General features: G+C 42.1%; 1 protein-coding gene across 1 annotated transcript in view; it reads left to right on the top strand.

Annotated features, from left to right (window-relative positions):
* Positions 1-995: 995 nt before the first annotated feature.
* KIFBP (kinesin family binding protein) overlaps positions 996-16406 on the top strand; it is a 78590-nt gene continuing 63179 nt past the window's right edge. Inside the window, exon 1 of the mRNA XM_075258111.1 lies at positions 996-1098. Coding sequence (XP_075114212.1) covers positions 996-1098 — 103 coding nt within the window. The remainder of the gene's footprint in view (positions 1099-16406) is intronic.

Here is a 16406-nt window from a genome sequence, read left to right as displayed (position 1 = left end):
TTGTGTCTTTTTTGACAAGTATGTGAATTTCTTCATTTTAGCCAAACATTAATGATTAGATATTGCTAAACGTTTTACTTTGTTATGCTGTTTTAAATAAAGTTTTATATCACTATTGATTAATCGTTACAACAGCTGAGCTCCCAGCATGTTCCTGATGTTTAGCTGGTGACAATTTATTTTGTATTATATTTAAAAATAATAGATTAAATAATTTCTTAATAAAAATTATTTTTTTTAATAATTATGAGTTTTGACACTGAATTTGGTATAAATTTTTAGATTGGCAATTAGCTAAACATGAAAAGAGTCGATTGGTCACCAAAAAAGCGTGTCAAGATAGGTGAAGGAGTCACGGCATCCGGAGTTCAAAAGCTGTGCAAACGCTTTGAAGTAACTGGAACTATTGAAAATCAATCAGGGAAAGGAAGAAAAAAATAACATCAGCAACAACAGACAGAAGAATTATTCGACTGGCTCTTCAGAACAGAAAATCTACCTCCAGCGAAATCAACAATGTTCTGTCCGATGCAGGTGTTTCTTTGTCCGATCGAACAGTTTGCCGGAGACTTGTGGATTCTGGCCTTAGGGCTAGAATTCCTCAGAAAAAAAACACTACTTATTGAGGTTCAAAGAGGGAAAAGGCTAGAATGGGCAAAGAAACACCTTAATTGGACGATTGAGGACTGGAAAAGAGCTCTGTGGAGTGATGAAACAAAAATTTCAATATTTGGTAGTGATGGTGTGCGTTATGTACGAAGGCGAAAGGGGGAGGATTACAATCCTGAGTCTTTAATTCCAACAATGAAGCATCCTCTGAGTGTCATGGTATGGAGATGCATGTCTTGGAATGGTGTGGGCAGAATTCAGGTCATTGATGGAACAATTAATGTAGCACGATACATTCAGGACATTCTAAAGCCTAAAATGCTGCCATCAGCTCCAGACTTATTTGGCTCAAGAAACAGCTATATTTTTCAGCAGATTGGAGCGCCATGCCGCATGTGGTCAAGGTTGAAGTGGTTCGTGGCCAAAAACATGCCAAGAACAAACAGGAATTAATAGAGGCCATAATTAATTCTTGGTTCCACATTATAAGTAAGGAAGAATTAGAAAATCTAGTGGAATCAATGCCTAGAAGATGCAAAGCTGTAATTAATGCCAAGGGTTAACCCACACGCTACTAACCAAATCTTCAATGTACAGTGCTCATCAAAACTGTTTAAAAATAGATATTTAGTATGAAATTTTTAATTTTTAATATCAAATTTGCATTAGAATTGTTTCTTTGTTAAATCTTACTAAATGTTTTCAAAAAACATTTTATTTCAAAATTTATATCACATTTTATTGTGTTTTAAGCCATTTTTTTCTAAAATTCAATGAAAAATTGCACCGTGTCCACAATTTTGGCCACTAAATTCAGCAAATTGATGCCGTCGATGGTTTGCCTGCTCTAGCGTTTCGGCAGCTCTTAAGCTGTCCTGCTGCTGAACTTGTTCCTCATGCCGTGCCTGTAATTGTTCCGGCATCTCAGTAGCTCGTTGGTACTTCTTATAATGAGCATGTTGTTGGCTACGATGATCCGCCTGCTCTGGCGTTTCGGCAGCTATTAAGCTGGCCTGCCACTGAACTCATTCCTCGCGCTGTGCCCGTGATTGTTCCAGCATCTCAGCAGCTCACTGGGACACCATGTAATGAGCGGGTTGTTGGCGCCGATAATCCTTGTCAGCTCCACTTGAGGAGAACTCTGTGACTTCTGGCTTCCTTCATAGCTGTTGTTGTTTTACAATTTTGTAACAAATTAGATTTTCTTTTTCCCGGCATGTTTAAAAGTAGCAAACTGCCAATTTGGATTAAAGTTGTTTTCCCATCCAGTGTGTCAGCCTGGAGTAGCTAATATTTAAATGTGTGTACAGAATCCATTGAGGGTTAGTGTGTATTTACATAGATAGATAACAGACCTAGGACCAGAGATGAGACTGCTGCAGGAGCAGTGTAATATAGTATCTGAACATAAATTCATAACAGTCATGAAGCCATGTCATTTACCGGAATAAAAAGTAGCCTATATTTTAATCGAGGTTACAATCTATGTGCCAAATTTCATTCAAACCCGTTCAGCCGTTTTTGCGTGATTGACTAACAAACACACAAACATCCAAACTTTCACATTTATAATATTAGTAGAATCTCAGCATGCAACTCCAGTCAGTAGAATGAAGTAGCTGTTGTGCTCTAGTCCAATACATATGGTTATGGATGTGCCTTGTACTGCAGCTCAGCCCCATTCACTCTGACTGTATAGACAATGAAGGTTATTTGTCATCATACGCAGGGGATCTGAAAGTCAGATCTTAACCAAAGAAACATTAAAAACATTTATACAATATTTATATGTATTTTATATTTAACCAAATGGGTGACAAAAAGAAAGGTATAAGGTCTTCAACATACAGCATAAGGCTTCATGCACATGAATGTGTGCATTGCCAGGTTTTCCATGGCTAGCACACTGGCCCATTACATTGTAATGGCCCTATACACACTTGTACTTTCGGAACCATAAGCACACAGCAAAACTCATGTCAGGATTTATACCTGTCCGTTTTGCAGCCCAAGCTCCTTGAAGCAAAGTAATGTGTCTGCCACTGACCCGGCACATGCACAAGGTTGTGTACATGCAGCCTAAGGCTGATCTACTTTGAATTATTGAAGTGGAGTATTCTTGAAGATTGTCAGCTGTCAAGGTCATGTTATGTCTTATTTTATTCCTAATCTCATTAAAAAAATTATATTTTACTATTTGAAGCACCCATATGAATAATTGCAGTATTCATACAGCAAACACGGAGTTCAATGTATTTTTTCATCAGTCAATTGGCAATGCTTGATCTTTTCTATACTTGTATTATAACTCCAAACATGCTGGCAAACCTCACGCGGAGTATTAAATCCATATCCATCAGTGGATGTGCCACACAGTTATTTCTATTCGGAGGTTCAGCGACCACGGAGAGTTACTTATTAGCAGCCATGGCGTATGATCGGTTGGTAGCGATAAGCCATCCTTTGCTGTACGGAAGCACTATGTCTAATGCAGTATGTAGGTTATTGGTGCTCAGTGCCTATTTTGCAGGATTTGGGAACTCTTTAATCCATATCAGTTTTATCTTTTCATTAACATATTGGAAAGCCAATGTCATTGACCATTTCTACTGTGATAATCCACCGCTCTTCAAATTAACATGTTCTGATACGTTTCTAAACTGGGTGGTCATCTTACTATTTGGAGGACTGACTTCTGTCATTTGCCTGTTCACCATTATATTCTCCTATACAAATATTCTGCAAACTATTTTAGGGATTAATTCCTCAAAAGGAAGAAGTAAAGCCCTTTCCACTTGTACATCTGCTCTGTGTCTCTATATTCTACAGCACCCTGATGTTGACATATCTCAAACCTCATAATACACAGGGTATAGGGACTAGAGTAAATTCAGTACACTGAAAAAATTCCCTATCTAAAATAAAATATAACTTTTATTTCTTTATAGATAAAAAACGTGGACCCAAATAAAAACAAAAGGGTTTATAAAGTGAGGCAGTGTGATACAGCTTTCCTGAGCAGTTGAGTGACAGTGGGCAGTAACCCTCTCAAATATTTCTAGCCCACCCTGTCCTTAATAGACTTCTGCTCCTATATAGCTGTTCTAATTAAAGTGACACAGTATCCACACTCACAACCCTACTACAAGCAGTGATGAGGTAAAGCGGGGGTTAAACTGGAGAGACTCGACTGGTCTGTCAGCTTGTAAACAATAAATCTCTACCCCATCCATCCCCTAGGGAGAGACTGTAAGGCTACAGACACTGCTCTACCCCCCCTCCTCACTATAACCAAGACCTCTACGCGTTTCCCCCACGGTTCATCAGGAGGCACGATATGTAAATAAGCATAATAGCTAATAAGATAGTTGTGCGGTGAAAACCGCAGTTCACAGGACCATGAGGGTTGGCCCCGTTACTTTATATGGATCGATATTGGTCGATCCATATAAAGTAACGGGGCCAACCCTCATGGTCCTGTGAACTGCGGTTTTCACCGCACAACTATCGTATTAGCTATTATGCTTATTTACATATCGTGCCTCCTGATGAACCGTGGGGGAAACGCGTAGAGGTCTTGGTTATAGTGAGGAGGGGGGGGGGGTAGAGCAGTGTCTGTAGCCTTACAGTCTCTCCCTAGGGGATCGATGGGGTAGAGATTTATTGTTTACAAGCTGACAGACCAGTCGAGTCTCTCCAGTTTAACCCCCGCTTTACCTCATCACTGCTTGTAGTAGGGTTGTGAGTGTGGATACTGTGTCACTTTAATTAGAACAGCTACAGTCCTGTGAAAAAGTTTGGGCATCCCTATTAATCTTAATCATTTTTAGTTCTAAATATTTTGGTATTTGCAACAGCCATTTCAGTTTGATATATCTAATAACTGATGGACACAGTAATATTTCAGGATTGAAATGAGGTTTATTGTACTAACAGAAAATGTGCAATATGCATTAAACCAAAATTTGACCGGTGCAAAAGTATGGGCACCTCAACAGAAAAGTGACATTAATATTTAGTAGATCCTCCTTTTGCAAAGATAACAGCCTCTAGTCGCTTCCTGTAGCTTTTAATCAGTTCCTGGATCCTGGATAAAGGTATTTTGGACAAACAATTCAAGTTCAGTTAAGTTAGATGGTCGCCTAGCATGGACAGCCCGCTTCAAATCATCCCACAGATGTTCAATGATATTCAGGTCTGGGGACTGGGATGGCCATTCCAGAACATTGTAATTGTTCCTCTGCATGAATGCCTGAGGATTTGGAGCGGTGTTTTGGATCATTGTCTTGCTGAAATATCCATCCCCGGCGTAACTTCAACTTCGTCACTGATTCTTGAACATTATTCTCAAGAATCTGCTGATACTGAGTGGAATCCATGCGACTCTCAACTTTAACAAGATTCCCGATGCCGGCATTGGCCACACAGCCCCAAAGCATGATGGAACCTCCACCAAATTTTACAGTGGGTAGCATGTGTTTTTCTTGGAATGCTGTTTCTTTTTAGACGCCATGCATAACGCCTTTTTTTATAACCAAACAACTCAATTTTTGTTTCCAAAATGAAGCTGCCTTGTCCAAATGTGCTTTCTCATACCTCAGGCAACTCTATTTGTGGCGTACGTGCAGAAACGGCTTCTTTCTCATCACTCTCCCATACAGCTTCTATTTGTGCAAAGTGCGCTGTATAGTTGACCGATGCACAGTGACACCATCTGCAGCAAGATGATGCTGCAGCTCTTTGGAGGTGGTCTGTGGATTGTCCTTGACTGTTCTCACCATTCTTCTTCTCTGCCTTTCTGATATTTTTCTTGGCCTGCCACTTCTGGGCTTAACAAGAACTGTCCCTGTGGTCTTCCATTTCCTTACTATGTTCCTCACAGTGGAAACTGACAGGTTAAATCTCTGAGACAACATATGTATCCTTCCCCTGAACAACTATGTTGAACAATCTTTGTTTTCAGATCATTTGAGAGCGAGCTGTCCATGTTCGGCGACCATCAAACTTAACTGAACTTGAATTGTTTTGTAGAAAGAAATGGTCCAAAATACCTTCATCCAGGATCCAGGAACTGATTAAAAGCTACAGGAAGCGACTAGAGGCTGTTATCTTTGCAAAAGGAGGATGTACCAAATATTAATGTCACTTTTCTGTTGAGGTGCCCATATTTTTGCACCGGTCAAATTTTGGTTTAATGCATATTGCGCATTTTCTGTTAGTACAATAAACCTCATTTCAATCCTGAAATATTACTGTGTCCATCAGTTATTAGATATATCAAACTGAAATGGCTGTTGCAAACACCAAAATATTTAGAACTAAAAATGATTAAGATTAATAGGGGTGCCCAAACGTTTTCATAGGACTGTATATAGGAGCAGAAGTCTATTAAGGACAGGGTGGGCTAGAAATATTTGAGAGGGTTACTGCCCACTGTCACTCAACTGCTCAGGAAAGCTGTATCACACTGCCTCACTTTATAAACCCTTTTGTTTTTATTTGGGTCCACGTTTTTTATCTATACAGAAATAAAAGTTATATTTTATTTTAGATAGGGAATTTTTTCAGTGTACCATATCTCAAACCTCCTTCAGAACATTTGCAAATGAATGATAAACTAATCTCAGTTTTCTACACAGTGGTCATTCCCACAATAAACCCAGTCATTTACAGTTTACGCAATGCAGATATAAAAATAGCATTGAGAAAGTTTTATAATAGGTATTTTAGATCAAAATTTGCTTAGATCAAGACTATGTAAAAAAAAAGAAATAACGCATTTCCCATTCCCTCTTAGCTTTGGCTCTAAAAAACGCAGCAAACTCTGCAACAAAAACAGCAGCAAAATGGAAATGGCGCAATTTGGCCGTGGCAGAAATGACGCGGGAGAAATCGCGGCGTTGTACAGTACTTGCAAAGTGGATGAGATTCATGCAAATCCCATGCCCACTTTGTGGAAAAAATCACCGCACAGACACTCTGCAATTTCCAAAACCGTTGCGGTTTTGAAAATCGCAGCATGTCAATTATATCTACGGAAACGCCAGCGAATTTCCCATAGATATAATTGTAACAGAAAGTCCACGGAGCAAAAATCTGTGAACTTTCTGTTCAAAGCGCTGTGGGAAGAACCGCAATGCATTCACACTGCGGTAGTTCCCGCAGCACTTAAGCACGGCGGTTCTGGCCCATGGGGCCTTAGCCTGAGGCCAAGGCCCCACGTAGTGGAAATGCAGCTTTTTTTCTTGCAGATTTTGTTCCGGTTTTTTGAGCCAAAGCCAAGAATGGCTACTAAAGGGAAATATATAGGAAGTTCTTATACTTCTCCCTTTTGCTGGCTTTGTCTTAAAAAAATGCAACAAAATCTGCAACAAAAAAGCTGTGTTTCTGCAACATGAGGCTTTAGCCTAAAGCTTGTTTCACATCATGTACTATGGTAACATTTATAAGTTCTGGCTTGGCAGCATCAAAAATCTCTATTATACTTTACATTCTTGTAAATAGACCTTCATTTATGATGGGGCTCATATCCATACAGTGTTGGCAAAAAGTATTGGCACCCCTGCAATTCTGTCAGATAATACTCAGTTTCTTCCAGAAAATGATTGCAAGCACAAACTCTTTGGTAATATCTTCATTTATTTTGCTTGCAATGAAAAAACACAAAAGAGAATGAAAAAAAAGTCAAATCATTGATCATTTTACACAAAACTCCAACAATGGGCCGGACAAAAGTATTGGCACCCTCAGTCTAATACTTGGTAGCACAACCTTTAGACAAAATAACTGCGATCAACCGCTTCCGGTAACCATCAATGAGTTTCTTACACTGCTCTGCTGGAATTTTAGACCATTCTTCTTTGGCAAACTGCTCCAGGTCCCTGAGATTTGAAGGGTGCCTTCTCCAAACTGCCATTTTGAGATCTCTCCACAGGTGTTATATGGGATTCAGGTCTGGACTCATTGCTGGCCACTTTAGAAGTCTCCAGTGCTTTCTCTCAAACCATTTTCTAGTGCTTTTTGAAGTGTGTTTTGGGTCATTGTCCTGTTGGAAGACCCATGACTTCTGAGGGAGACCCAGCTTTTTCACACTGGGCCCTAAATTATGCTACAAAATTTGTTGGTAGTCTTCAGACTTCATAATATCATGCACACGGTCAAGCAATCCAGTGCCAGAGGCAGCAAAGCAACCCCAAAACATCAGGGAACCTCCGCCATGTTTGACTGTAGGAACCGTGTTCTTTTCTTTGAAGGCCTCTTTTTTTTCCTTGTAAACTCTATGTTGATGCCTTTTCCCAAAAAGCTCTACTTTTGTCTCATCTGAGCAGAGAACATTCTTCCAAAACGTTTTTGGCTTTCTCAGGTAAGTTTTGGCAAACTCCAGCCTGGCTTTTTTATATCTCTGGGTAAGAAGTGGGGTCTTCCTGGGTATCCTACCATACAGTCCCTTTTCAATCAGACGCCGACGGATAGTACGGGTTGACACTGTTGTACACTCGGACTGCAGGGCAGCTTGAACTTGTTTGGATGTTAGTCGAGGTTCTTTATCCACCATCCGCACAATCTTGCATTGAAATCTCTCGTTAATTTTTCTTTTCCGTCCACATCTAGGGAGGTTAGCCACAGGGCCATGGGCCAATTTTGCTTCTCAAGTCCTCAGACAGTTCTTTGGTCTTCTTTCTTTTCTCCATGCTCAATGTAGTACACACAAGGACACAGGAGGTTGAGTCAACTTTAATCCATTTCAACTGGCTGCAAGTGTGATTTAGATATTGCCACCACCTGTTAGGTGCCTCAGGTAAGTAACAGGTGTTGTTAACTATACAAATTAGAGAAGCATCACATGATTTTTCAAACAGTGCCAATACTTTTGTCCACCCTCTTTTTTATGTTTGGTGTGGAATTATATCCAATTTGGCTTTTTGACAATTCTTTTTGTGGTTTTCCATTGAATACAAATTAAATGAATATAATAACACCAAAGAATTTGTAATTGCAATCATTTTCTGGAAGAAAATGAGTATTATCTGACAGAATTGAAAGGATGTCAATACTTTTGGCCAACACTGTATTGTGCAAAGCCATTGTATATGACACAATTAAAGGAGTAATCGGGCATTTTCATATTAATGATCTATCCTTAGAATAGGTTGCCAATATCACATAGATGGGGGTCCAACACCTGAGGCCCCCACTGATCAGCTGATACGGGAAGCCACCAGTGCAAGAACTATACAGTGGACCGAGCTGGTAGCAAATGGCTCCATCCTCAGTTCAGTGGCAGTGCTAGTCACTGAATATCAGGTCCTATTCACTTGAATCAAATCTAGCCTACAGTTAGCAAGAACTGTCACTAAACAGTGGATGGAGCCATTTGCCCCAACTGATATGGAGAGCCTCAGCTCAGAAACTATACATTGGAGAGAACTTGAACTAAACGGCTCTGTCCACTGTGCAGTGGCAATGCTAGTTACTGCATATCAGCTCTTATTCATTTGAATGGGAACTGAGCTACAGTAGACAGGAACAGCCACTAAACAGTGGGTCGAGCCATTTGCGCCCAGTTTCGACCACTGTATTGTTCCAGCATTGGCAACTCCTCATATGAGATGATTGGTCGGTTGCCTGATGTCAGCATCCAAATGATCTAAAATATTATGACCTATCCTAGGTAAAATAATAAGTATATGAGTGTCTCCCTTGCCTCAGTGAAATAAATATGAACTCTCAACTGAGCCAAGCATGACTGCTGTGAGAGAGTGAAGGGTGTAGTCTGGGAAGACAAGTATATTCCAGCCAGGCACCTAAAGGGTGTGTGGTGAGACCCACACCAGGGAGGTCAAAGCCTGATAATAGTCTCAGTGTGAAGACTAACAGGGTGGCACCACACTGACAGAGGTGACCTGTCCAGACCGGACCTCCAAAGCAGGTACTGTGCCACCCATTGCTGTTGCCAAGGTGGGAGACTGGTACCCGGTCTCCTGTATAGTCAGGGAAAAGTTTCCTTACGTTTAAATTAGTCTCTCAGCCGAGAAGGGTTTTGCTTTGTTTATTCTGTGCCTTTGCAGAGGCAGTGTATGCGCTACAAGTGAATAAAGCCTAAACTTGTGTGCAATCCAGTGTCTGTGTCCCTGTTTCCTGCACTGCTACAAGCATCTACCTGAGCGGTTCCCCACACGGTGTATAGGCAGACTGGGGGAACTAGTTATCGTTGGCCAACAGCTAGCTTGGATGCATGTCCAGCATTTGTTGAATTGATAACACAGGTTAGTCTGCAATTGTCTTTGCTATGGGTATTCTCTCACCCACCCCTGGAAGAAGGCTAGTGGACTAGAGGCCACAGAGTACTGTGCTGCACTACAACATGGGTATGTAACATCCTCTATTTTGGGGGTTACGTTATACTATTTAAGTTATACTCGCTGTTTTACGTTTATATAAACTAATCACAGCATCAGATTAAGTATAGCTATATTGCCCCTTCCCTTCTTGTATAGTGTGTGCAGCTATGTTGGTCTCAGTTATACTGACATATCTGACATAGGTATCTAAGATGTGATTTTTATATTACCTTTTATTAATTAGATCTATTTGAGGGAGTCTCTGTCCTGATCTTTCTGATACCTGTATTGATACTGTTGTATTTGTCTAATCCTTTTTATATTAATATGTCCTTTTAATATTATATTTGTAATACAAATTATTTTTTATTATTTTCAGTGTTTTCTTGCCCTTTCTTCTATTGCATTATTTGTATTGGTAAGAGCATACTTTAATATACAGGGCCTTTGTTGGGGATAACACTTTGTTATGTAAGAGATGGGGGATAGCTCTCTCTTCCCTCAATGTACTATGGTGTGTTGTTTATCTCTCTCAGATAGTGCAGGGTTCTTCCAAAAAAATATAATGCACAAAGTCATATTTTATGAACCATCTATAGTTATCAATTGCTCTTGGCCAGGGGTGCCCAATACATCGATCGCGATCTACTGGTAGATCGCAAAGGACGTATGGGTCGATCGCGGGATGCAGGGATCCCCGGTGTCTGCTTGTTCACAGTGCCGGCTGAGAGTCATCTACGGACACTGGCAGGCTGGGGCTGCCACAGCCCCAGCCTGCCAGTGTCCAGAGTTAACTCCTAGCCTGCGCTGTGAACAAGGAGACAGCTGGGATCCCTGGGCGGCCACAGAACGCCGCTGTCTCCTGCTCTCACGATCCGCCTGGCCCCGCCCACATGCCCGGCCCCGCCCACAGATATGCCCGGCCCCACCCACAAGCCCGCCCGGTCCTGTCCATAGGCCCGCCCTAGTAAATCTTTTGCCTTGGTCAGATAATAAAGTAGCTCACACGCTGAAAACGTGTGAGCACCCCTGCTCTAGGCTATTACTGGTGAATTACAATACACTAGAAGAATTGGCACACTATTGCAAGACCTGAGTTCAATGACAAGCCCGTTTTTCTCAAGAAACTAGATGAAAAGTTGTCTGCCCTTGATCTATACGAAAAATGATTTGTAATTCAAAACTTTATAAAAGCCGATCCACAGGATAGGTCATCAGTATGTGATCTGTGGTGTTCTGACACCCTGACCCCACACGGATTTAGGTTTCGGACCTCCACAGATCACATACTGATGACTTTTCCGCTCTGGATTAGGCTCAAATGAATGGGCTTAGTCCGGAGGGTGCTGTCGCGAGGCGGATGTCGCTGCTGAATCAGCCGCGGAATCTGCCTGAAGAAAGGGCAGCTCGTTTCTTTTTTCCGCTAGCGGGAATAAACCACTAGCGGAAAAAAGAACGCTAGTGGTCTACATAGACCTCTATTTTGAGGGGGCGAATTTTGAGACGTATTCTGCACCTCTTGCTCTGTGTAAATGAGCCCTTAGAGTGAGCCCACTATTGTACAATTTTCAATATTAGCACTGCAGCCTTTCTGCGCTGGAGTCCTGGGTTTAAATCCTGCTAAGGACAACATCTGCAAGGAGTTTGTATGTTCTCACCATTTTTGCCTGGATTTTCTCCCACACTCCTAAGACATACTTATAGGGAATGTATATTGTGAGTCCTATATGGGACAGTGACTGTCAATGTCTGAAAAGCGCCACGAGATACAATGGCGCTATACAAGTGAGCATAATAAATAAATAAGTACCTTCTATATTAATTCCTCGTTATTCTAGATCTCTACTTACTATCTTTCCTTCTGCCTACTTTCAATGGATAAAACTCAGTCCATGGTCAAGTGATGAACATACAAGTGCACGGCTTAACCACTTCCGGACCGCCCATAGACTTTATACGTCCGGGAAGTGGTTGCCTAGTTCTGACAGGATGTATCAGTACGTCCAATCAGAACACAGCAGCTGCACGGAGATCGTGCAGCTACTGAAGCTGGGAGCCGGGTGTAACTTCAGCCGGAGCTCCCCGAGAGATGACAGGGAAGGTTTATTCCCTTCCCTGCTATCTCGATCACTTTGTATACAGCGCTCAAACTATTTTATAAACTAGACCCTTTAAAAGGGCTCTATCAGCAAAATCATGCTGATAGAGCCCCAGATATGCGTGAATAGCCTTTAAAAAGGCTATTCAGGCACCGTAAATGTTATATTAAACTACCCTCCTGTTTTAAAATAAAACCCTAAAAAAGAATATGATCTACTTACGCATGGTGGGCGGGCATTCAGGGTGTGTCTTCTTTTTCATCCACGCCTCCTCTTCCTCCGATGTCCTCCGGTCCCATCTTCCTCCGGCACTCGCAAACTGACATTGATAAAAAAAAAATGGCCTGGGCGCATGCGCAGTAGCCTTAGTAGAAGCCGCATGCTACTGCGCATGCGCCCAGGCCATTTTTTTATATCAATGTCAGTTCGCGAGCGTACCCTGCGTAAGTAGATCATATTCTTTTTTAGGGTTTTATTTTAAAACGGGGGGGGGGGGGGGGGGGGGGGTTGGGTAGTTTAATATAACATTTACGGTGCCTGAATAGCCTTTTTAAAGGCTATTCACGCATATGTGGGGCTCGATCAGCATGATTTTGCTGACAGAGCCCCTTTAAGGTATTCATTGAATGGTACAGTGAGTATTTTAACCCCATAAGTTTTAAAAGAATTTGTGTCAAACAAAAAATTCTCATATTTTTTACACAAAAGAGTCATTTTAAAGGCAGTTTTTTTGCACACAAGGCATGAAAATAAAGAAAAACACCCCAAAATAGATGACCCCATTTCTCCCATATTCAAAAATGTACACTTTGTGTCCTTAATCCTATGTACGGACACACGGTAGGGCCCAAAAAGATGGGAGCACCAACTGGATTTCAAGACACAAATTTTGCTTGCAGATATTTTAGGCCCATTGCTAGGGTTGAGCCGATCTTGACTTTTCAGGATTGATTTTAAAATCTGATTTCCGATCATTTTTCATTCGAACCCGATCTCGATCCCAATTCCGATCCCAATGCAAGTCAATGGGATTTTTTTATTAATCGGAGATCGGATTTTAAAAGTAACCCTATTCACTATACAGCATGGAATCTAACAATTGAACACTTTAATTGTTAGAATCCACGCTGTGTAGTGAATCACTAAGTAGCCAGAGGATATTTTTTAATCCTCTGGCTACTTAGTTCCCCCTGGTGTCCACTTACCTGCAGAGATGGCTGCTCCGGTGTTCTTCTTCGCCTCGCTGCCGCTCCACGCTGCTCTTCTCACCTCACTGCCCCGCCTCCCAGGTTAGGAGAGTGTGGGCGGGTTAGGAGAGTGTGGGCAGGTACTGGGAGGGGAGACGTCACGTCTCCCCGCCCTTTACCCGCCCACACTCTCCTAAGCCACAAGCGCCACCTTCCTAGCTCTTTAAACACTAACCTGGGAGGCGGGGCAGCGAGACGAAAAGAGCAGCATGGAGCGGCAGCGAGGCGAAGAAGAACACCGGGATCGGGGCAGCCATCTCTGGAGGTAAGTAGCTACTAGAGATTTTAGTTTATTTGAATGAAGGCAGCCAGCGCGCAGGGGGTTAAGGTTGTGTGCCGGCTGTTTCTATTCATTCCTATGGAACCGCAGCGGAGCCTTCACACTGAGTATACACTATATACTCAGTGTGAAGGCTAAGCAAAGCATTGTGGGAAATAGTACCGATCTCGATCCCACCTAAAAAGATTGTGTTCGGAATTCGCTCAACCCTACCCATTGCACATTCAAACAAGATTTGAGTTACTAAAACAATTGAAACCCCCCATAAATGACCCCATTTTATAAACTAGACCCCTTAAGGTATTCATTGAGGGGTATAGTGAGTATTTTGACCCTATAGCCGTTTCACAGATTTTAATAACCTTGGAATGTGTAGGTTAAAAATTACTAAAATGTCCCTTTATCCCCAAAGTTTTCATTTTCACAAGGGGTTAAAAGAGAAAACGCCCCCCACAGTTTGTTACATAATTTCTCCTGAACACGGCAATACCCCATATGTGGCCATAATCTGCTGTATGGGTACATGGTGGGGCTCAGAATGGAAAGAGCGCTATTTGGGTTTTGGAGAGCAGATATTACTGGAATAGTTTTCAGGTGCCATGTTGCATTTGCTGAGCCCCTAAAGTATCAATACAATGGAAACCCCTCAAAAGTGACCCCATTTTAAAAACTACACCCATCAAGGAATGTATCAAGGCGTATTATCATTTTGAGCTTCCCAAAAATTAATGTACAAAATGAAAATTGAAATTTTGAAAGAAATATGCCATTCCGCTGCCCAATACGTTGCACCCACTTTGTGTTGTCAGAGACCTGCAGTCCTAAAACTATTAAGGGGCCATCCCGAGAGGCAAAAAATTATATATGTGGGTGTAAACTGCTGCTTGGGAACACAGCAGGGCACAGAAGGGAAGGAGCACTGCGCTTTTTAGCTTTTGGGGTACAGATTTAGAGGGACCCTCTGGGTGCCATGATGTTTTTGCAGAGCCCTGGAAATGACGGTAAACTGGATTTCTCCAAGAAGTGACCCCGTTTTGTAGGGGCAATTTTAGGGTCTCTGCAAATGTGACATGGTGTCCAAACACCAACAATCTAAATTAGCACTCCAAAAGCACATATCGATCCTTCACATCTGCGCCCTGCTGTGTACCCAAATGGCGGCGTATGCCGACATGTATGACACTGGTGTACCCCGGATAATGGACTTAATTCCATATGTGGGTAGAATCAGCAGTTTGGGCACAGCCGAGCACAGATGGGAAGGAGCGCTATTTTGGTTTTTGGAGCACAGTTTGGTTTTTGGACGTCACTTTTGCAAAGACCCTGAATTGCCAATAAAGTGGAATCCGCAGACATGTCACCCCATTTTGGACACTACCCCACTGATGGGATTTATCAAGTGGCGTAGCGAGCGTTTTTAGCCCTTGAGTGTTGCGTTTATTTAGTTTCCAGAAATGAAATCGCAACTGATAATGAGAAGTTAAAAATGAAATTTTTCCAGAGATTCGCCATTTTAGTGTCCGATATGTTGTGCCCAACTTATGTCAGCAGAGATACACACTCCAAAAACTGGTAAGCGGGTATCCCGGGCACAACAGCTTTTAGAGCGTTCATCTCGGATACAAGTCGGGCACAACATATTACGCACAGAAATGACGTATTCCTGGAAAAATGGTCATTTTCACCTCTCACAATCAGCTTCGTATTCATTTATGGATAATAAGTTATAGCAACACTTGGGGGTTAAAAATGCTCTCTGTACCCCTGGATAAATCCTTCAGGGGTGTAGTTTCCAAAATAAGGTCTCATATCAGGGGATTCCACTTTACTGGTGTTTCAGCTCTGCAACAGTGTTATGGCATCCAAAAACCAAACCGTCTGTGCTCCAAAAACCCAATAACCCTTCTTCCCTTCTTTGTCCGGCTGTGCCCTAATATCAGTTAATACCCACATATGTCATTACGTCCGTTATCCTGGGTACAAAAGTGTCATACATGTGTCATACATCCTATTAATATTATAGAGGTGAAAGTTTGTGAGTTTGGATGTTTGTGTGTTTGGATGTTTGTTCATCAATCACGAAAAAACCTGCTCCACCGATTTGGCTGAAATTTTCCATAAACATAGTTACTACACAGGATTGCGCAATAGGCTACTTTTCGTCACAATAGCGCACATACGTTTTTCCCAGGACCCCCACAAAACCCAAACTCACATCACTATCTTTGCAATCTCACACACTTTGGACCATAGCAAGCCACAAAATTCATATTACCCTCTACAGCAGAGGTCGCAACCCCTGGCACATGTGCCAAGAGTGGCACTCCTGCCATATTTCACTGGCACGCCAGCAGCACAGGACCTGCGGCATAAGGACACTCCCCTTCTCTCACTGCCCTCCAATGAGAGAGGTGCAGGAAACCCAGGGGGCGGAGCTTAATTGCTCAGGTCTCTGCCTGCTATAGTGATAGCTCCTGCCGTCTGCACCCTGCAAAGGTTCCCCGAGGAGGAGAGGAAGCTGCTAGCAAAGTGAAAGTAAAAAGCACACAGGTACCTTCCTAGTTACTTAGTTACTATTCTCATTAAAGGGGTTGTCCCATCACAAGGTTCCTATCTATACTGCTTGTTAATGTGAACGTAAGACTTTTCCTAAATACATTGCTTCAGCAAAACTGCTTTGTTTGTCCACTATCTTACTTTATTCATTTCTTTGTTGACACATCCCTTGACTTATCTGGTGAAAAGTCAAGTGATGCATCTGCCTGCTGCCAGGGGGGAGGGAGGATGGGGCTAAGTGCACGGGAGCGAGCCTGGGGGGTAGTCTACCCTT

The sequence above is a fragment of the Leptodactylus fuscus genome, chromosome 10 (genome assembly GCF_031893055.1).
Source record: "Leptodactylus fuscus isolate aLepFus1 chromosome 10, aLepFus1.hap2, whole genome shotgun sequence".
In the NCBI taxonomy this organism is placed as follows: domain Eukaryota; kingdom Metazoa; phylum Chordata; class Amphibia; order Anura; family Leptodactylidae; genus Leptodactylus; species Leptodactylus fuscus.
This window is presented reverse-complemented; position numbering and strand designations above follow the sequence as displayed.